The 18,964-nt window shown below is 38.0% G+C and overlaps 1 protein-coding gene across 1 annotated transcript in view; it reads left to right on the top strand.

The window, feature by feature from the left end:
- Positions 1-426: 426 nt before the first annotated feature.
- Positions 427-18,964, top strand: part of RAB8B (RAB8B, member RAS oncogene family) — an 85,474-nt gene continuing 66,936 nt past the window's right edge. Inside the window, exon 1 of the mRNA XM_069098362.1 lies at positions 427-601. Within this exon, the coding sequence (XP_068954463.1) occupies positions 478-601 (124 nt within the window). The 5' untranslated portion in view covers positions 427-477. The remainder of the gene's footprint in view (positions 602-18,964) is intronic.

The raw sequence follows: 18,964 nt of genomic DNA, 5'->3' as shown, positions 1-18,964 counted from the left end.
CTTCTGCCCTGACGATTCTGGGGTAAACTTCTCTATTAGGAGGCGTCCAGGACTGAAGGTGTTCGATATGAAAGACGTCTTACACACAAAGAAATAGAGGGATTCTCTCCCTGGGTAGCAAGGCTAACAATATTTTAGTCCCTTCCCTTCGGTCCCATCCCGGTTAAGGAGAAATCTCCGAGTTGGTCTGCAGTAGGTCTTTGGAACCCTACTCAGCTTGGCGTATCCACGCCAAAAGGTTGCGCATCTCTGAACAGGGGAACGCCCGAAGATCGCGGAAGGGACTACAAATCCCATGGGCCCCTGGGGCGCGGGTGGTGATGACGAAGGTCCCCAGGATTGGCCGAACTGGGCGGGGCGCGCAGCCTGGAGGAGGAGGGGCTGGGGCGGGGCGAGCGGCCCCTTGAGGCCACACCCCCTCCCTCCGCCCCCCCATCCCCTCCGCTCCCTCCCCGGTCAGAGGGACAGAGCGAGAAGATGGCGAAGACGTACGATTATCTCTTCAAGCTGTTGCTTATCGGAGACTCGGGGGTGGGCAAGACCTGCCTCCTGTTCCGCTTCTCCGAGGACGCCTTCAACACCACCTTCATTTCTACCATCGGTGAGGGGCCGCAGGGGCTGGGGAAGGGATGGCCGGGACGAAGGAAAAGGGGGGACAGCAACTAGAGATGTGGGGGGAGAGCCTGGGAGACGGGGCGGGGAGAGAGAGGGGACGTGGGGCAGGGAGAGAGGACAGGGAGAGACCCTGAGGGACAGGGCGGGGGGAGAGGGGAGAGAGGGGACAGGGAGACACCCTGGGTGACAGGGCGGGCGGGGAGGAGAGAAAGAGGGGACAGGGGGAGGAGAGCGAGGAGACGGGGAGACCTTAGGGGACAGAGGAAAGGAAAGAGAGGGGATGGAGGGGAAAGCAGAGAGGGGGGACAAGTGGGGGCATCCTGGAGGACGGCGGGACGAGATAGAAAGGACAAGGAGAGAGGAGAGGGGATGTAGGAGAGGAGGAGAGAGAGGGGTCCGGGGAGAGAGCCTGGGGGACAGGAGGGAGGAGAGAGAGGGGACAGAAGAGAAACCCTGGGGTACTGGAGGGAGGAGAGAGAGGGGACAAGGGGGGAGGAGAGAGACACAGAGATCCTGGGGGCCAGGGAGAAGGAGAGAGGACGGGAAAGAGGGGTAGGGAGACCCTGGGGGACAGGTGTGAGGAGAGGGGGCAAAGGGGAGACCGCGGGGGACAGTGGGGAGCATAGGGGAACAAGAGAGGAGACCACAGAAGGGAGGAGAGAGAGAGGTCAAGGGGGAAGACCATGGGGGATGGAGGGAAGAGAGAGGGGGTAAGTAGGCAAGGGAGGAGACCATAGTGGGACAGGGGTGAGGAGAGACAGGGAATAAGGGAGGAGATCATGGAGGAGGGTGAAGACTGGAGGGAGCAGAGAGGGATATACAGGGACAAGGGGGACAAGAGAGGAAACCAGAGGGGATAAAAGAAAGGTGAGAGGGGGGACAAGAGGAGAGACCATGGGGGAACAGGAGGGAAGAGAAACAGGGGACATGGTTCAAGGAAGGAGATCATGAGACAGGAGAGAGAAGAGAAAGGGGATATGGGGGACACTATGGGTGGACAGGAGGGAAGAGAACAGGGTGGGGACTGGGGGAAGTAGAGATGAGGGGACAGGAGGGAAGAAAGAAAAGACTAGGAGGGGGAGAGTACATTAGAAAAGGAGGAAGGAAAAAGAAGGAGGAGACAGAAGGGAGAAAAGAGGGAAGCTTGAAGGAATAGGAGGGAGGTAAGAGAGGCATGGAAGAGTCAAGAGGGAAGAAAGAGAAGGAAGTTTGAAATAGGAGGGAGGAAAGAGGGGAGTATGGCAAGGAGCGAACATCAAGGTGGATGTGGGGGGCAAGGGACACATGGAGTACAGTAAGGAAAGGGATGTGGGATGAAAAGAGGGGACACAGTGAAAAGAAAGGACATGGGGAACAAGGGGGATGGGAGGGAAGACAGAAGAGAGAACATGAAGAAGGAAAGAAAGGGGTGTAGAGAAAACAAAAGGAGATGTTAAGGGGGTATAGGAAGGAGTGGAGCACGGGAGGATGGGAAGGAGGGGGATATGATTAGGGAAAGAGGGGAATAAAAGGATAACAAGGAGGAACAAGAAGGGAACAGGGAGGAAGAAGAGGGATGAAGGGTGAACACAAGAGGGAAACGGGACAGGAGGGAAGAGAGCATGGAGATATCATGGGAGGAGACCAAGAGACAGCAAAGGGAGATAGGAGGCCATGAGAGGACCGGAGGAAAACATGGGGGAGTGACTGGAGGGTAGAGGAGGGAGGGGAAAAGGAAACCAGAAATATGAGAGGGGTAGATCTTGAAGAGGGGAACATGGAAGGAATAGAAACATGGTTAAGAGAGGAGAACAGAAGAAGGAAGGAGGGAACTTTGTGGGTATGGGAAGAAGGTTAAATTAAGGAGAGGGTGAGAAGGGGGCAAGAGGTTAGGGAGAGAAGAAACCAGAGGAAAGGAGGGAATAAGGTGGTACAAGAAGAAGAAAGTAAAGGGGGAAATTGGGTGGCTGGAGAATTGTAGAGTACAGAAATAGGAGACTGGAGGAGATAGGACTTACTGGAGGTAATTAAGAGAGCCAAGTTAGAGGGGAGACAGGAAAGAAGAGAGCAAGAATGGGATAGGAAAAAGGACGAAAATGGGAAAGTGAGATATTGAGGGATCATAGGAACAAGAGGAGTCTGAATCTAGATAAGTGTCAGTGAGTGGAGAGCATGAAAGAGATCAGAATAGGGGACTGGAGCAAAAAGGAGGAAATGGGGCTATGGGAGTCCTGGATCACTGGAGCAGACGAAATTAGGGTGGGAATATAGAGTTAGAGAACAAGTGGTGAAGGAAAGAAATGAAGATAAGGAATGGGCTAATAGGAAAAAGAGACAGTAAAGACAAAAAGGGAAAGGGTAGGATACAGTAAATGTTATGTGAGCAACTGGGGGAAAGAATATGAGAGATTTGTAGAAGAAATGGGAAGGAGTAGGGGTGCTGCACTCTTACCATAGTAGCTTCTACTTTCCCAAGCTTTTATTTCGTTTGGATCAAATGTAAGAGACAAAGATATGTGAGCAATGGTGGAATGATTTAATTTTTAATTGATATTAAGTATTAAATTGTTGTAACTGAAGGAATTTATGACTTTTCCTTTTCTGAAGTTACACCTTCAGGTTTTTATTTTTGTCTGCTTTTAAAAATTTGAATGTTCATTAACTTCCTAGCCAAAGAATGTTATCTCATGCTCTTTCTTCCTTAGCTCTGCTGTATATCTTTCTGTGGCTTTCATAATTACTTGTTAAATGTATTAGGACATGCTTTTTACCTCAGTTGGTGACTTCTAATTGATTTGACAAGGTTTTTTTGGTTTTGCTGGGAACTTTGTTACTGGTAGCTGTTGTGTTTTCAGGTATGTAGCAGTATATGTAGCAATCTTGCTACAATCTTCTTATTAGAATTAAAGCTGATTTTATGCTGGGTACAGAGTTGGCGTTGCTTTCATTTTTCTTATTAAAGAAGTATCTGAGTAAGAAACTACTATGGTCTTTCCTCTCTAGTAAACATGGTTTACTAACAAATTAGCCCATGAACTTCAAAGCCTTATTAGTATGTCATTCTTGCATATATGAATGTAGTACTTTTAACGTGTTTCATTATGAGTTGCTGGATTAGGAACCACCAAAAGAGGTATATTTTGGGGGGGAGGGTATATTTGAGTCATCCACCTTTATGGTTTTTATCTCTACATGTGTGTTTAAAAATAACTATTTTGTCACACTTTATAAGCCAAATATTATTTTTTTAAAAATTAGCTCACTTGTCTCCTAATTTTCATATGGACTTGACCAGGGGTGGGGAACCTGCTGCTTCAAGGCCACATGTGGCCTTGACATTCTAAACTTATGATGTTTTATACTTCAGGGAAGTTTGGGTGACTAGTTCTTGACATGTGTATGACAAAGGTAGTGTGGCTTTTTCTTTCCTGAGGAAACAGATTTTAAATGCCATCCTTTACATGTTTTCATAAGGGGTTTTGTAGGAATTGGTATACAAACTAAAAGGAGTTAATGTCTTAAAATGTTACTAATTTCAAAACTGTAAAACACTTCTTTTTTTCTTTGTTGAGAGTATGCTATTGTCCATAGATAGTATAGGGAATTTACAGATAAGTTGAATATCATATGATTTCCTCATCTCCTTCAGGGCTGAAGGGAACAGAATCTTTTAGTACTGTTTCAGACAAACTTCTCAGACTACATTTGTTTGTTTTTATTCATTCTTTTTTTATTACATCATTATTTTCATTGTGTGTTTCATATGTTTATTATAAGGATGTCTATGAGTTGCTTTTTATTTATTTCACTTTAAAATAATAGTTTCATAAAATACTTTTAATTTTGAAGAATTTTAATACTTGTTTCTGAAAAAAAAATCTCTTTTTAAATGATTGAAATACAACTTCTTTGGAGGATAACATTTATTAAGTCATTCATAACAGTTCCATGTAATAGTTTAGGGTGAGAAGCAGGAATAAAATTGAGTCTGTTCTCATTGGATTTTAGATCTTATGGATCTTGGAATGTATAGGTAAGAAGGAGTGACCTGAGAGAAAGTAACAAATAACATTCTTTCAAAACAGCAGATGAATTTAGATTCCATGAAATCTTATGAAATAGGTGTGTGGGAGGTGAGGGGAAGGGGTAAGACTAGCAACTGTCAGGTAGAAAGTACCATACCAAGTCTTCTGTAACCACAGGTATAAGAGTGGAATTGATGGAGATTTTAAGCAAGAGTACTGTCACTAAAGCAGAGCATAAGGTTTATATTGGAATAGATAAAGGAGACCACCTCCTACCTCCTGAGTCATTGCTATTTTTCTTAAAAACTTATGTGCAGTTTTTGGAGACTTTCTATCAGAGTTCTGAAGAAGACTGCCACAGGTCTCCTGATAAAATTGAGGAAGATCCAAACTACTGTCATTCCTTGGAAAGAATCATCTCTTCCTCTTAAATTTCTTTACACCAGGTAGTGACTTAGTTTTTAGTATATGCATCAACCATCAAGAGCTTATTAAATGCTGAGTGTGTGCCCATAAATCATGTGGGAGAAACAAGAAAAAAGAGAAATGATCCCTAACTTCTTGTAGTCGATATACAGTTTTGAAGGCAGTACAGATCAATGTAATTTGCCTTTGTTGAACTCCTCACCCTGTGCTATTTATTTATGTTTCCATATTTACTAAATAATCGAAATCTACCTCTACTTAGAATCATAATATAGATTTTTCTAGTTGGAAGGAGCCTGAGATATCATTTAGTGCAAACTCTTCATTTTATAAATGAGAAAACATAGAATGAGATTGAAGTGCTTTGTCTGAGTAACCCAGCTGGCTCAGCTGCAAATCAAAAACCTAGTTTTCTCCACTCACTGTCCAGAGCTTTTATCTGAGCATTCATGGTCATTCAAGACTTCTTTTCATAAGACAGGGAAAATAGAACTCTAGGTCAGGCTGCTAACTTTTTCCAGTTAGGAATTTAGAATTTAGATAAATCTTATATTTGGAAATTTAAAATATTCCTGTTTGCATCAATTGACTCAATTTGTTCAGGGAAATAGTTAATGTTAATTTAACAGAGTTAGCCTACCACATGCTTGTACTTTGCTCACTCTTTTTGCATATTTCTTGTGCTTCATAATTTCAGGTTAGAAGATGAAAGTGCATTAAAATTATTGAAATTTAGAACATTGTGGGGTAGTAGAAGGCACTGGATTTGGAATCTAAGGACCTGGCTTCCAATCTCAGATGTACTGCTTAATACCTCAGACCTTAGGCAAGTCACTTAACCTGTCCAAACCTTAGTTTTCTCTTCTGTAAAACTGTGACTCTTTCCCAATTCTAAATCTATGATCATATGAAAATTTATTTTCATGCTCACGGTAACAGAAAAGATCAATTCAGTTTCAGTATATTTATAAAATTTGAGTATAACTAAGCCATTAACATTAGATCAACCAGTTGGGGAATGGCTAAACAAATTGTGGTATATATGCCATAAGAAATGTCAAACATGAGGAATTCAGAGGAACATGGTAAGATTTGTATGAACTGATGCATGGTAAAGTAGACAGAACCAGGAAAACAGTATATACAATGACTATAATAAAATGCATAATAACAACAGTAGAACAAAATTGAATGTTTTATTAGTTATAATGAATAATTTTTGACTCCAGTGAAGATATGAAGTCTATTGTCTGTCTCTCAATACTGTCTATTGATTCTGTCTCTCTCTCTCCCTATATACATAGACATATATTCATTCATACATACATATCGATATATCTGATTTAAACAAGGTTCTTTGCATGTTATCTCTCACATTAAATTATGAGCTCTTTGAGAGCAAGGATTGTTTTTTGTTTGTTTGTTTATTTTATTTTTATCTTTATATCCCCAGTACTTAGCACAGTACCTGAAATAGAGGCACTTAATAAATGCTTGTTCACTAACTGACTTATGGGTATGGCATGTTGCATGTGCTATTAGACGTAGTTGATATATCAATTGGCTTTACTTAACTTTTTTTTCTTTGTTATGGGTGGAGATTGGTGAAGGGGGAGGGCAGTATATTTCCAAATGACAGTAATGCACGAACAAAGGGGAAACAACAAAATTTTATTAAACTTTTTAAAAGTGAGATAATCCTGACAAATAATTTTGGTCTTGTGTTATTTCCCCAAGTTGAATTTCTTTTAGACTAAAATTTTTGTTTGGTTGATAACAATTCAAAACTTATATAAAGACATTGATTGAAAAACTTTGTTATATTTACATTTTTATCAAAGATGATATCAACATGCCTAAATATTACCCAGGTTATGTTGTATTCTTTCTGACATCTGCAGAAAATTTGACTTTAATTTCTATAATTATTATCTTGGTTTCATTTTATGCAAGGAATATGTAATAACTGGAAAGTAAATATTTTACATATAATACTTTATTTCAGAGACTGTTTTCTTATTCTTTTGAAGCTATCAACAGACATGCCACCTAAGTATTGTTTACTCTGGTGTCATATAGTGCCTTTTATACTACTTTCCAGAAAAAATAGTACTTAGTAATAGGTGATATAGGGTAAAAGTAGTACCACCAAAATAGTAGTGTGAATGTTATAATGAACTAAAAAATTGAGTGAATCATAGAATTATAGATTTCATCAAATAGATAGATTGAGAGATAGAATAAACACAATGCTTGTTAAAGGCTTGCTTTTTGCCAGGCACTGTGCTGGATCTTGAGCGAAAGCAGACCTTAGAGACCTTTGAATCTGACACCCTCATTTTCCAGATGAAGAAATTGAGGCACCAAGAGATTAAGTGACTTGCCCAAGGTCACCCAACTAGTAGTATCTGAGGCAGGATTTGAATTAAGGTTCCAATGAGATTCCATCCAACTTTGATCCTTATACCAGCTAGTTGCTAGTTATTAAGGATAGGGTGGGGAATATGAGAATTCTGGATAAAATTTATAACTATAGTTTAAGAATAAATGGACTCAGGAAGAGTTACAGAAAGTGTCTTTACACCAGAAGTGTAACTCACTGTATGGGTCAGCTCACTGTAGTGTGGCTTACAGCCTGAACCAGAGTAAAATGCCATTGAGAAATCTTTAATAAAATAAATGCAAATACAATATAATTAATATTAATTTGTGGTCTTCTAAGTCAGTATGTAGCCTGCAGGGATCCATTACTATTTGAGTTTGATACACAATAGCAATTTAAGGGGAAGCTTCTTGTCAGGAGAGATTAACCAAAAAAAGTAAAAAATAACTAAATATGTGTTATTTTGATGGGTGATAAAGTAGTGAGTTCAATATGAGTAAAAATTAGAAGTTAGTTTTGAATTAGATATTAATATGAATCTAATAAAAAGTATGTTGTTGCTTAGGCCTTTTCAGTTGTGTATGACACTTCCTAACCCCATTTAGGGTTTTCTTGGTAAAGATGCTGGAGTGGTTTGCCATTTTCCTCTCCAGATCATTTTTACGGATGAGGAAACTAAGGCAAAGATGGTTAAGTGACTTGTCCAGGATAACACACATATTATATTGTTGCCATATTTGAATTGGTCCTCTTTACTCCAAGGTGAGTATTCTATCCACTGCACCACCTAGTTGCCCCAAAGACTGTATAACTGGAACTAAAAAATTCTTGGAATCTCTAACTTCTTGATTCTTGATCCCCACTACTCTCTCAGCTGTCAGTGCACCCTCCCCTATAAAACTGCTTTGATTGAGGTTAACCTTTATGCCATTTCAGGTTACTGAATTAAATTTGAATAAAAATGAAGATGAGTGGTGCGACTAGGTGGCTCAGTGAAATGAGCACCAGTCCTGGAGTCAGGAGGACTGACCCGAGTTCAAATGCAACCTCAAACACTTAACACTTACTAGCTGTGTGACCTCGGGCAAGTCACTTAACCCCAACTGCCCTGCCCTCCCCTCTTCAAAAAGCAGAAAAAAAAAAAAAGAAAGAAAATGAAGATGAGTGGGAGTACTTGTCCTTGAACACTAATAAACGTCCAAATATCTACTCCTACACCCCTGTGGTACTCCTCCCTGAATTTAAATGCATTTTTTTAAAAGCCTCAATTTAAAAAAATTATTTTTTTCCAGTTACATGCAAAAATAATTTTTAACCTTTGCTTTTTATAATTTTGAGTTCCAAAGTCTCCCCCACCATCCTTTCTTTGCCCCTCCCCTAGAGAAAGCAATTTGATAGAGGTTATCTGTGCAGTTTTGCAAAGCATTTTCTTATTAGTTATGTTGTGAAAGAAAACACAGACCAAAAAGAAAAAAGAAAAATAAAGTTAAAAAAAACCATTATACTTTCATGTGCATTCAATTCTATAAGTTCTTTCCCTGGAGGTAGATAGCATTTTTCATCATAAGTCCTTCATAATTTTCTTGGATCATTGTATTGCTGAGAATTTACAGTTGATCATTGTACAGTATTGCTATATATTGTGTATAATGTGCTCCTGGTTTTGCTCATTTCGCTTTGCATCACTTTTTCTAAGTATTTTTGGACTTTTCTGAAACCATCCTGCTCATTATTTCTTATAGCACAGTAGTATTCCATCACAATCATATATTTGTTTAACCATTCCCCCATCCCTTCAGTTTTGAATTTTTTGCCACCACTGAAAGCTGCTATAAATGTTTTTGTGAATATAGAGCCTTTTTCTTTTTAAAAAAATCTCTTTGGGATACAAATATACAAATTTGGGGTATTGCTAGGTCAAAGGGTATACACAGTAAAGCCACAGTTTTTAAAGTGATATCTTAGGATGAGGGCATTTTATTTATTTATTGACCTTTCCAAATTGTTAAACTGTGGTAGATTTAATACTCTGATTTATTTCCTTTAATAAATTGAAGTACTGAAGAATATTAAATCAAAAATGGGTGAAATTACTTGGTTTGCATTAGAAGAGCCATTTCTTCTTTGTCTTTGCTCATTAGCCTGAAACAATGCAACAGATGCCCATTAACAGTTTCTTCCTTATTTTTAATTGGCAGATGGAGCTATGTTTGTTTCTGTTCTCTGCTCCATATAGGGAAGTGGGTTAGAGTTGTTAAGAGTTTGAGTTGACTAAACCAAATCCTTTTGTAAAAGAGAATATGTATATTAACACCTACTGTATAGATTTTGTTGTATATCATTTGCACAACATACTGTCTAGAGTAAAACTGATACTTAGTTATTAATATTTCTGCTTAGCAAAGCAGTAATAAAATGAAAGATTAAAATATATTATGGATTGTCAACTATCTCCATTTAAAAAATTCTAACCAATGGATAGAGCACGAACCCTTGGGTCAGGAGGACCTGAGTTCAAATTCGTCCTCAGACACTTACTAGCTGCATGACCCTGGAGAAGTCACTTAACCCCAATTTGCCTAAAAAATATTTTCTAACATACTGTCATTATATCAAAGAATAGATACAGTGTCCTCTTAAAATAACATTGCTTTATATTATATGTTAATTATAGATTTAAAGATTAAACTGTTATTGATTAGAAAGTACTGTATATGTAGTTTTAGCATCAGATCTAAAACTGTGATGTTTTCATATGTATTTGAACTTCAGCTCTAGTTCTTTGATCCTCTTGTTCTATGACCTTTTTGTTGTTTTTCCCTCATTTTTTACATTGATTAGAATTTTAAAAGGAGGTACTTTCCTGTCCTTATAATAACTGATGCTTACATACTTCCTTGAGAAGTTTTCAAAGCAACTTACATAAATTATCTTACTTGATCCTTATCAAAAACTCATAAAGGGATAGATACTTCAGATATTATTATACTCATTTTATAGATGAAGAAACAGATTTGGATGTGATTTGCCAGTGGTCACTCAGCTGGTGAATGCCAAAGTGGGATTTTTGAACACAGGTCTTTTTACTTAAGTAGAACACACCATCCTTTATCATCTGCCTTTTAAAGTGGCCTATGGATTTTGGTTTCTGGAATGTTATTTAGTAGGTAATAGTAAGTAGATTGAAATTTGAAATGTTTATTTTTTTCTACAGATGGGCTTCAGGTAAAAAACAGTAAGATGCTGTATCTTTCATTGCTACCAGAATAAAAATAGCTAACATTTATATAGCATATACTGTATGCCAGGCACTGTACTAAGCACTTCACAATTACAGTCAATCCTCAACATTTGCATGTTTGACTTTTGTGACTTCAAGCATTCACATGATTTAATCAGTAACCTCATTTTCACTTTCATGCACATTCATGGCTATATGCAGTAGAGAAAAAAAAGAGAGGCATGATGTGCCCTCAAATTCTGACAGGCGCTCCTCAGGTAGACTGAGTATCCTGTCTCCCCCACTGCCTGTGCTGGGATCCCAAGTGTCCAGCCTGCTGCAGGATGGAGCAGCGTAGCCCCTACCAAGTCTGGTTGGTATAGAGCAGGGTCCAGCAGGGCAGAGCCTCCCCTGCCATGGAAGTTACAAGCTTGGAAGGGGCAGAGACTCACCTCAGGGCTTCAGGTAATAGTTCAACTGAGCTGAAAGGGAGATTAGAGATGGCAGGTTGCATCTTTTTTTTTTTTTTACTGGGGAGAGGGATTCTTCTGACCTTACAGAACCTATCCCTCCTGTTATCCCTCCCTGGGTTGCCTCTTCTCTTCCCTGCATTTTATGGGTTATCGTTGCTCTATTAGGAAAAGTGCATGTCAGAATTAATGTTTTGTTATAAAGAACTGTGTCCAAAAAACTGCATTTTCAACAATCTCTAGCAAAAGATTACAGTCTTGGGGACCTAATTCCCTATTTCCCATAGGTTCAGTGTATCAGCATTCTCTTTTTTGACTTAAACGCCATTTTCTAGGAACATTCTCCCCTAACATTGAGCATTGACTATATTACCTCATTTGATCCTCACAACAACCCTGGGAATTAAGTGATACCATTATCCCCATTTTGCAATTGAGGAAACTGAGGTAGACAAAGGTTAAATGACTTGACCAGAGCCATACAGTAAGCATCTGAAACTGGATTTGAACTCGTGTCTTTCTGACTCCAGGGTCAGTGCTCTGTATACTATGGTGCCACCTAGCCACTCCAAATCTGCTTCTTTAAACCTGCTTAGTTGTATTGATTCAAGTTTATCTTCCTTTTTCTCTGTTCTGGTTTTTGGTGGGTTTTTTTTGGCATTTTGCCTTTTAAGGACATTTTTGGGAGGACAAGAAAGGTGGAACTGGAAAAAATAGGAAAAATGGATAAGTTGAAACTTATAGTTGTGTGGAAGGGGAGGAATGTTAACCTTTAATAAGCACTTTGTGAACACTTACAAGTGTGTGTGTGTGTGGGGGGGGGGGATGTCAGACATAAACCTCATGGTTTCCTTTCTCTTTCCCTCCTTTTTCTTTCTTCCTCCCACAAAAAATTTTGTAGGTTGAAGATGAACTTTGGAAAATGAAAGTCTTGCATCCATCATGCCACTCCTAGACTAATCTTAATGCATAGATCTGGTTTATCCCAATCACTCCATTGATCAAACCTTCCAGAACTTCCTATTGCTTTCCAAATAAAAATGAAACTTGACTTGGTATCAAAGCCCATAGAAATCTTGCATGAACTGGCACTATCTGAGTCAAATAGGAATATTTCCTTTTTTTTCTTTTTCCTTATGCAATTCCCTTTGCTCAGTATGTTCTCTCTCCTTTTTCAGCTGTTGAATTTCTTAGTCATCTTTTAAATACAAAATAAGGTTTTTTTAACCTTCTTGCCCAACTTATATGCTAATTCCTCCACAAAACCTTCCCTGATTCTGTCTTTGTGAGGATTTTTTTTTTCACCCTGGAATGTCAGGTAACGTTTTGTTTTGAACCTCTGTAATGAATGACTAGTGTATTATGATGTATCAAAGTTATCTGTGTATTTATACTCCTATTAGACTGGAAGCTTCATGAGGGCTGGCAGATAAGAGACTTACAGGGCTTTGCTTTATACATGAGTGCTTAATATGTCTTGAATAATTTTGCAAAGCTGTCTTCTTGCTTCACAGGATAATAAATTTAGAGCTGGAAGGGACCTTAAAGGGCTTATTGTCCAGGTGAGAAAACTGAAAAGTTGGAGTAGTTGACTGATCAAAGGTCACAGAAGTAGAAAGTGACAGGGTTAGGATTTGAACCCAGGTTCTGACTCCAATGAGCTCTCTCTACTTTAGGATAGTGTTACATTGTTAACAGTGAAAGAGAAAGAAACACTCTAAACAGACTTTGTGTAGCTAAACTCTTGGGCTTACTTTGTATGACATGATTAAATATGAGCTTTCAGAAACTTATGTACAGTGACTGCTGTTTTCCTTGCTGTTTCCTTTCCTTTCTACCTGTAGCATTCAGCAAAATTACTCTTTGGCTCCTCAGAATTTACTTGCTACTGAACCTTTGGAGATTTTCTGGGCAGTTCTATCTCTCCTCAGATTCAGTATTTTAATTCTTAACTCCCTGATGACAACTTCAAAGCTCTTCGTTTTTGTGTTAATTGAAGTATGAGTATTATAAATCTCAAACACATTGTCATGTCAGTCAACAAACATTTAATATATTTATTAGTATATTTTGTAGTCCTATAGTATCATTTGGGATCCCAAAGCACTTTGCAAAAGTCTGTATAACATTGTTTTCCACTCCATTAATTTCCCCTCCATTGGGGGAGAAAGGTTACAAAGAGCTTGACAGAATTTGTCATATCACAAAGCAGTTTAGCAGCACTGGAACCTATACCTAGAAATGTTGCCCCAATCCTAGTGAGATAGCTGCATATTTTGGCAAAGTGCTTTGTAGAAACTGTTTTAAAAACCTGGGTCAGATGAATAGCAGTGAATAGAGCACCGGTCCTGGAGTCAGGAGGACCTCAGTTCAAATCTGGCCTCAGACACTTAACACAAACAACGTGACCTTGGGCAAGTCACTTAACCCCAATTGCCCTACCTTCCCCCCTCCAAAAAGCAAAAAAAAAACCCAAAAAACTCCTGGGTCTATTTTCTCTGAATCATTCCATCTATTAAAATTTTTTTAAAGTTAAAGTTGAAGGAAGCAGATCTCTGATCTATTACAGTAGAGTTTTTGGGGGAAAACATTCTGATACAGTGACCAGTCTAAAAGTTGAAACATGATCATTTTTTGTTCTCTATGTAGAGCATTTGCTCATTTAGTATAGGGGTTGAACACATAAAACATATTTTGTTTTTCTTTGTAGATGCAAGTTACAAAGTGTTTATAGGTAATCCTCCCATAACAAATCTATGGATTTTGGAAAGGCAAAGTAGTTCACTTTCCTCAGAGAGGAAGAGGTTTAATTTTATCTTTGCAGAGAGCTCTTGAACTAGAGCATTAAAGAAAGGTAACTTCATCTTGGTGGAGAGTTCATTGTCCCAGTTTGGAGATGATTCATGGCACTTACTACCCAGTTACCCTCAAGCTGACTACCTTTTGGTAATTTTACTGCTTGATAGTACCTCTTGTATTATAGTTGGCAGGGAGAAAATTAGAAAATCCACTAAAACCCAAACTTTATTCTGCTTCTCATTTGCTGTCTACTTTGCTACTTGGTGAAAACTAGGTTAATAGAAGAATTGGAAACTCTTGCCTAAAATGGAGTTTGTGCATTACTAATGATTTTCAATCAGTTGCTTTAGTCCCCTTTTACCAAAGATCATTAAAAGTCAATTGTGGTTCTCTAGTTAGGTGTGCAGATTAACATCCATCCTTTGAAAAAAGCAAACTATGAGTAAGGGCTATCAGTATACCCAAAGAATATCCAAAGAAAGTAAGTCCTTGTCTAAAATAAGTTTAATAAATATTGCTTTTAGCAGTTATTGTTTTATAAGGTTGTAACAGGAATTTGTATCTGTAAGTAAGGATTGTTTCACATAGAAACACTCATGTTGTTTTAATCCCTAATATTATGAAAAAATAGAAAGGAGACGTTGTGGCACTAATCACATAGTTTGTAAGTTATCAGAGGCAGGATTAGAACTCAGGTCTTCCTAATTCATAGTCCAGCACTGTGTCCACTGTGACACATTATCTCTGATTTAAAACAGCCTGTTCATTTTACAGACCCAGAAACTGAGGACCCAGGAAGATGATGTAACTTCCTTAAGATATCACCATAAATAAGTAGTTGGCCTAGGCACCAAATCAAGGCATTCTGCCTCTGAATCTGCTGCTCTTTTGCCACCATACTGATTGGTGGGAAGCAAATGCTACAGCATCAACTATATCAAAGTATCAGCATCTGTCTTTATGGCACTTGGGTTTTCCAGGTTTGAATATCAATTTTGCCACCAAAAACTCTAGAAAAAAAATACTAGAACATATACATACACACACATATACATAAAGACACTATTTTTAAGAAAACACATTATCACTATGCATTCTATTTTAATACAAATTAATTAAACTAGAAATTCCTTTTACTTGTATTCAACTCAGATGTTTAAATCCTGTGGGTATTATGAGGAAGAGATGTAAATAACACATTTAATAGAAGTAGTTTCTTTTTTACTCTTCAAAACAAGATGATTGTAGGCAGGCTTATAGTTCATATATATATATATAATAATAATTAGAGTAAACACATAATAGTTTTTGAACGCTTGCAAAGTACCATTTACAGGTGTCTCATTTGATCTTCACAACCTCGGGAATTAGGCCCTGTAGGTCTCATTTCCACTTAAATATAAGGAAGCTAAGACAATAGATAAGTAACTTGTTCACAGTCACACAGCTGGCATGTGTCAGAGACAAATTTCTAACCCATGTCTGGTTGAATTTTTAGTACTAATGTGCAAGTTCTTTCAAAAACTTCTCAGAGGCTATGAAATGGATGGAGTCCATGTTTCACAGAATTACCCTTAAGAAGGTTGCAGTGCTCAGTATGTGGTCATGATTAAGTAATTATGATGACTACTAGAAAATTATAATTTTCATTAAATAAGAACATTACACTAGAGCCCTTTCTCTGGGGAAGTCATGTTTTAGGTTCTTATTTGTTAGAAATGACTTTCAGTGGCTTATAAGTTCCTTATGAGGTCCTTATAAGGACCAATCTTTCAAAAAGCATGTTGGGGGAGAATATATATATATTTTTTCACATCACAACAAAACTGCATCTTTTCTACAAGTGAAAATAATAGATTGTGTAAAAACACTGTAGGAGAGAGGGCTAGGAAATTTATGTTTGAGGGCTTCCTTCCAGTGGTTATAACATTCAGGTCTGACACTGCTTTTAGGGAAGTAACACTGTATGCTTAAGGTAGAGTATTGCACACTCACAAATAGAAGGAAACATAATTATAGCTTAAACCTTATCGCTCTTTCTTCACATTGGACCTACAATACATTTTAGTAATTGTGGGGCCTAGATAGAATGTGGTTAGAACACTAACTGTGAACTTCCTTCCTTTGGCATACTGAGTTAAAAACTTTCATGTTAGTTTGATCTTTCTTTTTTTTTTTTTTTGCTTTTTGGAGGGCAGTTGGGGTTAAGTGACTTGCCCAAGGTCACATGGCTAGTTTTTGTGTTAAGTGTCTGAGGCCGAATTTGAACTCAGGTCCTCCTGACTCCAGAGCCAGTACTCCATTCACTATGCCACCTAGCCTCCCCTTGATCTTTCTTTTAAGGATAAAAATGCATATTTAATTTATGCAGCCTTTTATTTCCTTTTTCATAAAGATTCAGTTTTAATATATAGTAACACTTAATTTCTCTAGCAACCTCAACTCTTTGGAACACAGTTGAGAACCAGGAAGAAAAAAAAGAAGTCATCAGAGTAGCTGAAATTGATGTCACAAAGTCTGTGAACTAACTAAAGCGAATACACTTTACTCCTAAGAATATAAAATCTCTAAGTGAATATCTCTTATAGTACAAGTAAGTTCTAAGTTTGACTAACTTCATAGCCTATTGAATGTTAGAACTAGCAGAGTAAAGAAAGTGGGAGCTTGGGAGAGATAGGTACTTTGACAGTTAGGTATCAAATACCCTAAGTATAAGCAAGTACAATAACTCTTTTATTCTGAAATCATTTAAGGCCCTATATACCTCAGTAGACCCTGAGACTCTCACTTTTTTTACAGTATAATACAATACTATTCAATGAACTTGAATTATAAAAAAAAAGTTAGTTTGTTTATTATATTATGTATATATTAAGAAGACAGCAAAGTATGTAATACATTTCAGGAATTACACCATGGAAAAGGATTATAACTAAACATATTTTAAGTTATATAATGGTATAAGCTTCCAGTTATTCTTGGCACTCTCTTGTCCCTTGGATTTTCTAGTGCTGCATTCTTATGGTTCTGATTCTCTGACAACTTCTTATACTTTCTTCCTTGATTCCTCATCTTCTTCCTTTTTCCTTAAATGTAGACATTCTTCAAGGTACTGTCCACAGACCTCTTTTCTGCCTTTCCTTTTATTGATCCTCTGTGTCTTGTTATCATTTCCATGTGGAAAACTTTACAATCCACATTTTCAGGTTGAACTTTCTTTATAGGTCTAGTCCTTTATTTTCTCTACCTGATGAATAATTCCACTTTTATGTCTTTGAGAAGTAATCTTTTTTTCCCTTTAATTTTTTAAAATTAAATTTCATGTTCATTTTTAGTTTACATCATTCATTTCAACAAGATTTTGAGTTACAAATTTTCTCCCTATCTTTCCCCTACCCACCACCCCAAAACAGTGATTCCACTGTATACCCTCTCCCCCAGTCTGCTCTATCCTATATCCTCTACCATCCCCCCCTCCAACTTTCTGGTAGGGCATGATGGATCTCTATAATGCAGTGCCTGTATATCTTATTTCCCAGTTGCATGTATGTGTGTGTGTGTGTGTGTGTGTGTGTGTATTTTAAACATTTTATTTTAAAATTTTGAATTCCAGATTCTTATCCTTCCTCCCTCATCACCCACTCTTACTGGGAAGATAGGCAATTCAATATGGGTTGTACAGTGTGGCTACGCAAAACATTTCCATAGTGGATATATTGTGAAAGACTGACTATATTTCCCTCTATCCTATTCTGCCTCCCCACTTGTTCTATTCTTAACTTGACCCTGTCTCTTTTCAAAAGTGTGTGCCTCTAACTTCTCTCCCCCCCAACCTGCCCTCCCCTCCATCATCCCCCCTCTTATCCCCTTCCCCCCTATTCTCCTGTAGGGTGAGATACCCTATTTAGTGTGTATGTCATTCCCTCCCTAAGCCAAATTCAATGAGAGTAAGGTTGACCCATTCCCTTTTGCCTTCCTGTTCTTCCCCTCCATTGTAACAGTTTTCCCTTACCTCTTCTATATGAGATAATTTACCCCATTCTGTCTCTCCCCATCTCCTCTCATTATATTCCTCTCTCACCTCTCAATTTCACTTTTTAAGTATCATCCCTTCCTATTCATTTGGTCCTGTGCCCTCTGTCTATGTATACTTGTACACATATATACACACACACTCACATATATATTCATACATACATATACCCTCCTATATAGACATATATGTATGTATACATATATATATATACACACATTTATATTCCCTTCAACTATTCTTATACTGAGAAAAGTTTTATAAGTTACAATTATCATTTTTCCATGTTGGAATGTAAATAGTTCAACTTTGGTAAGTTCCTTATGATTTCTTTTCCCTGTTTACCTTCTCATGTTTCTCTTGCTTCTTATATCTGAATGTCAGATTTTCTATTCAACTCTGGTTTTTTCATCAAGAATGCTTGAAAGTCCTCAATTTCATTGGATAACCATTTTGCCCCTGAAACATTATACTCAGTTTTGCTGGGTAGGTGATTCTTGGTTTTAATCCCAGCTCCTTTGACCTCTGGACTATCATATTCCAAGCCTTTTGATCCTTCAATGTAGAAGCTGCCAGGTCCTGTGTTATCCTGATTGTGTTTCCACAATATTCAAATTGTTTCTTGTTTCTTCTTGGCTGCTTGTAATATTTTCTCCTTGATCTGGGAACTCTGGAACCTGGCTATAATATTCCTAGGAGTTTTCTTTTTGGGATCTTTTTCAAGAGGTGATCAGTGGATTCTTTCAGCCTCTATTTTGCACTCTAGTTCTACAACATCAGGGCAATTTTCCTTGAGAATTTCTTGAAGGATGATTTCTAGGTTCTTTTTTTGATCATGGCTTTCAGGTAGTCCAATAATTTTTAAATGATCTCTCCTGGATTTATTTTTCAGGTCAGTGGTTTTTCCCATGAGATATTAAACATTGCCTTCTATTTTTTTCATGTCTTTGGATCTGTTTAATAGTATCTTGATTTCTCATAAAGTCACTAGCTTCCATTTACTCCAATCTAATT

This window comes from Petaurus breviceps, unplaced genomic scaffold (assembly GCF_028583685.1).
Source record: "Petaurus breviceps papuanus isolate PSGF00001 unplaced genomic scaffold, PetGlider_PUasm1.0 37, whole genome shotgun sequence".
Classification (NCBI taxonomy): domain Eukaryota; kingdom Metazoa; phylum Chordata; class Mammalia; order Diprotodontia; family Petauridae; genus Petaurus; species Petaurus breviceps.
Note: the sequence above shows the minus strand (reverse complement) of the source record. Positions and strands in the feature narration are given on the sequence as shown.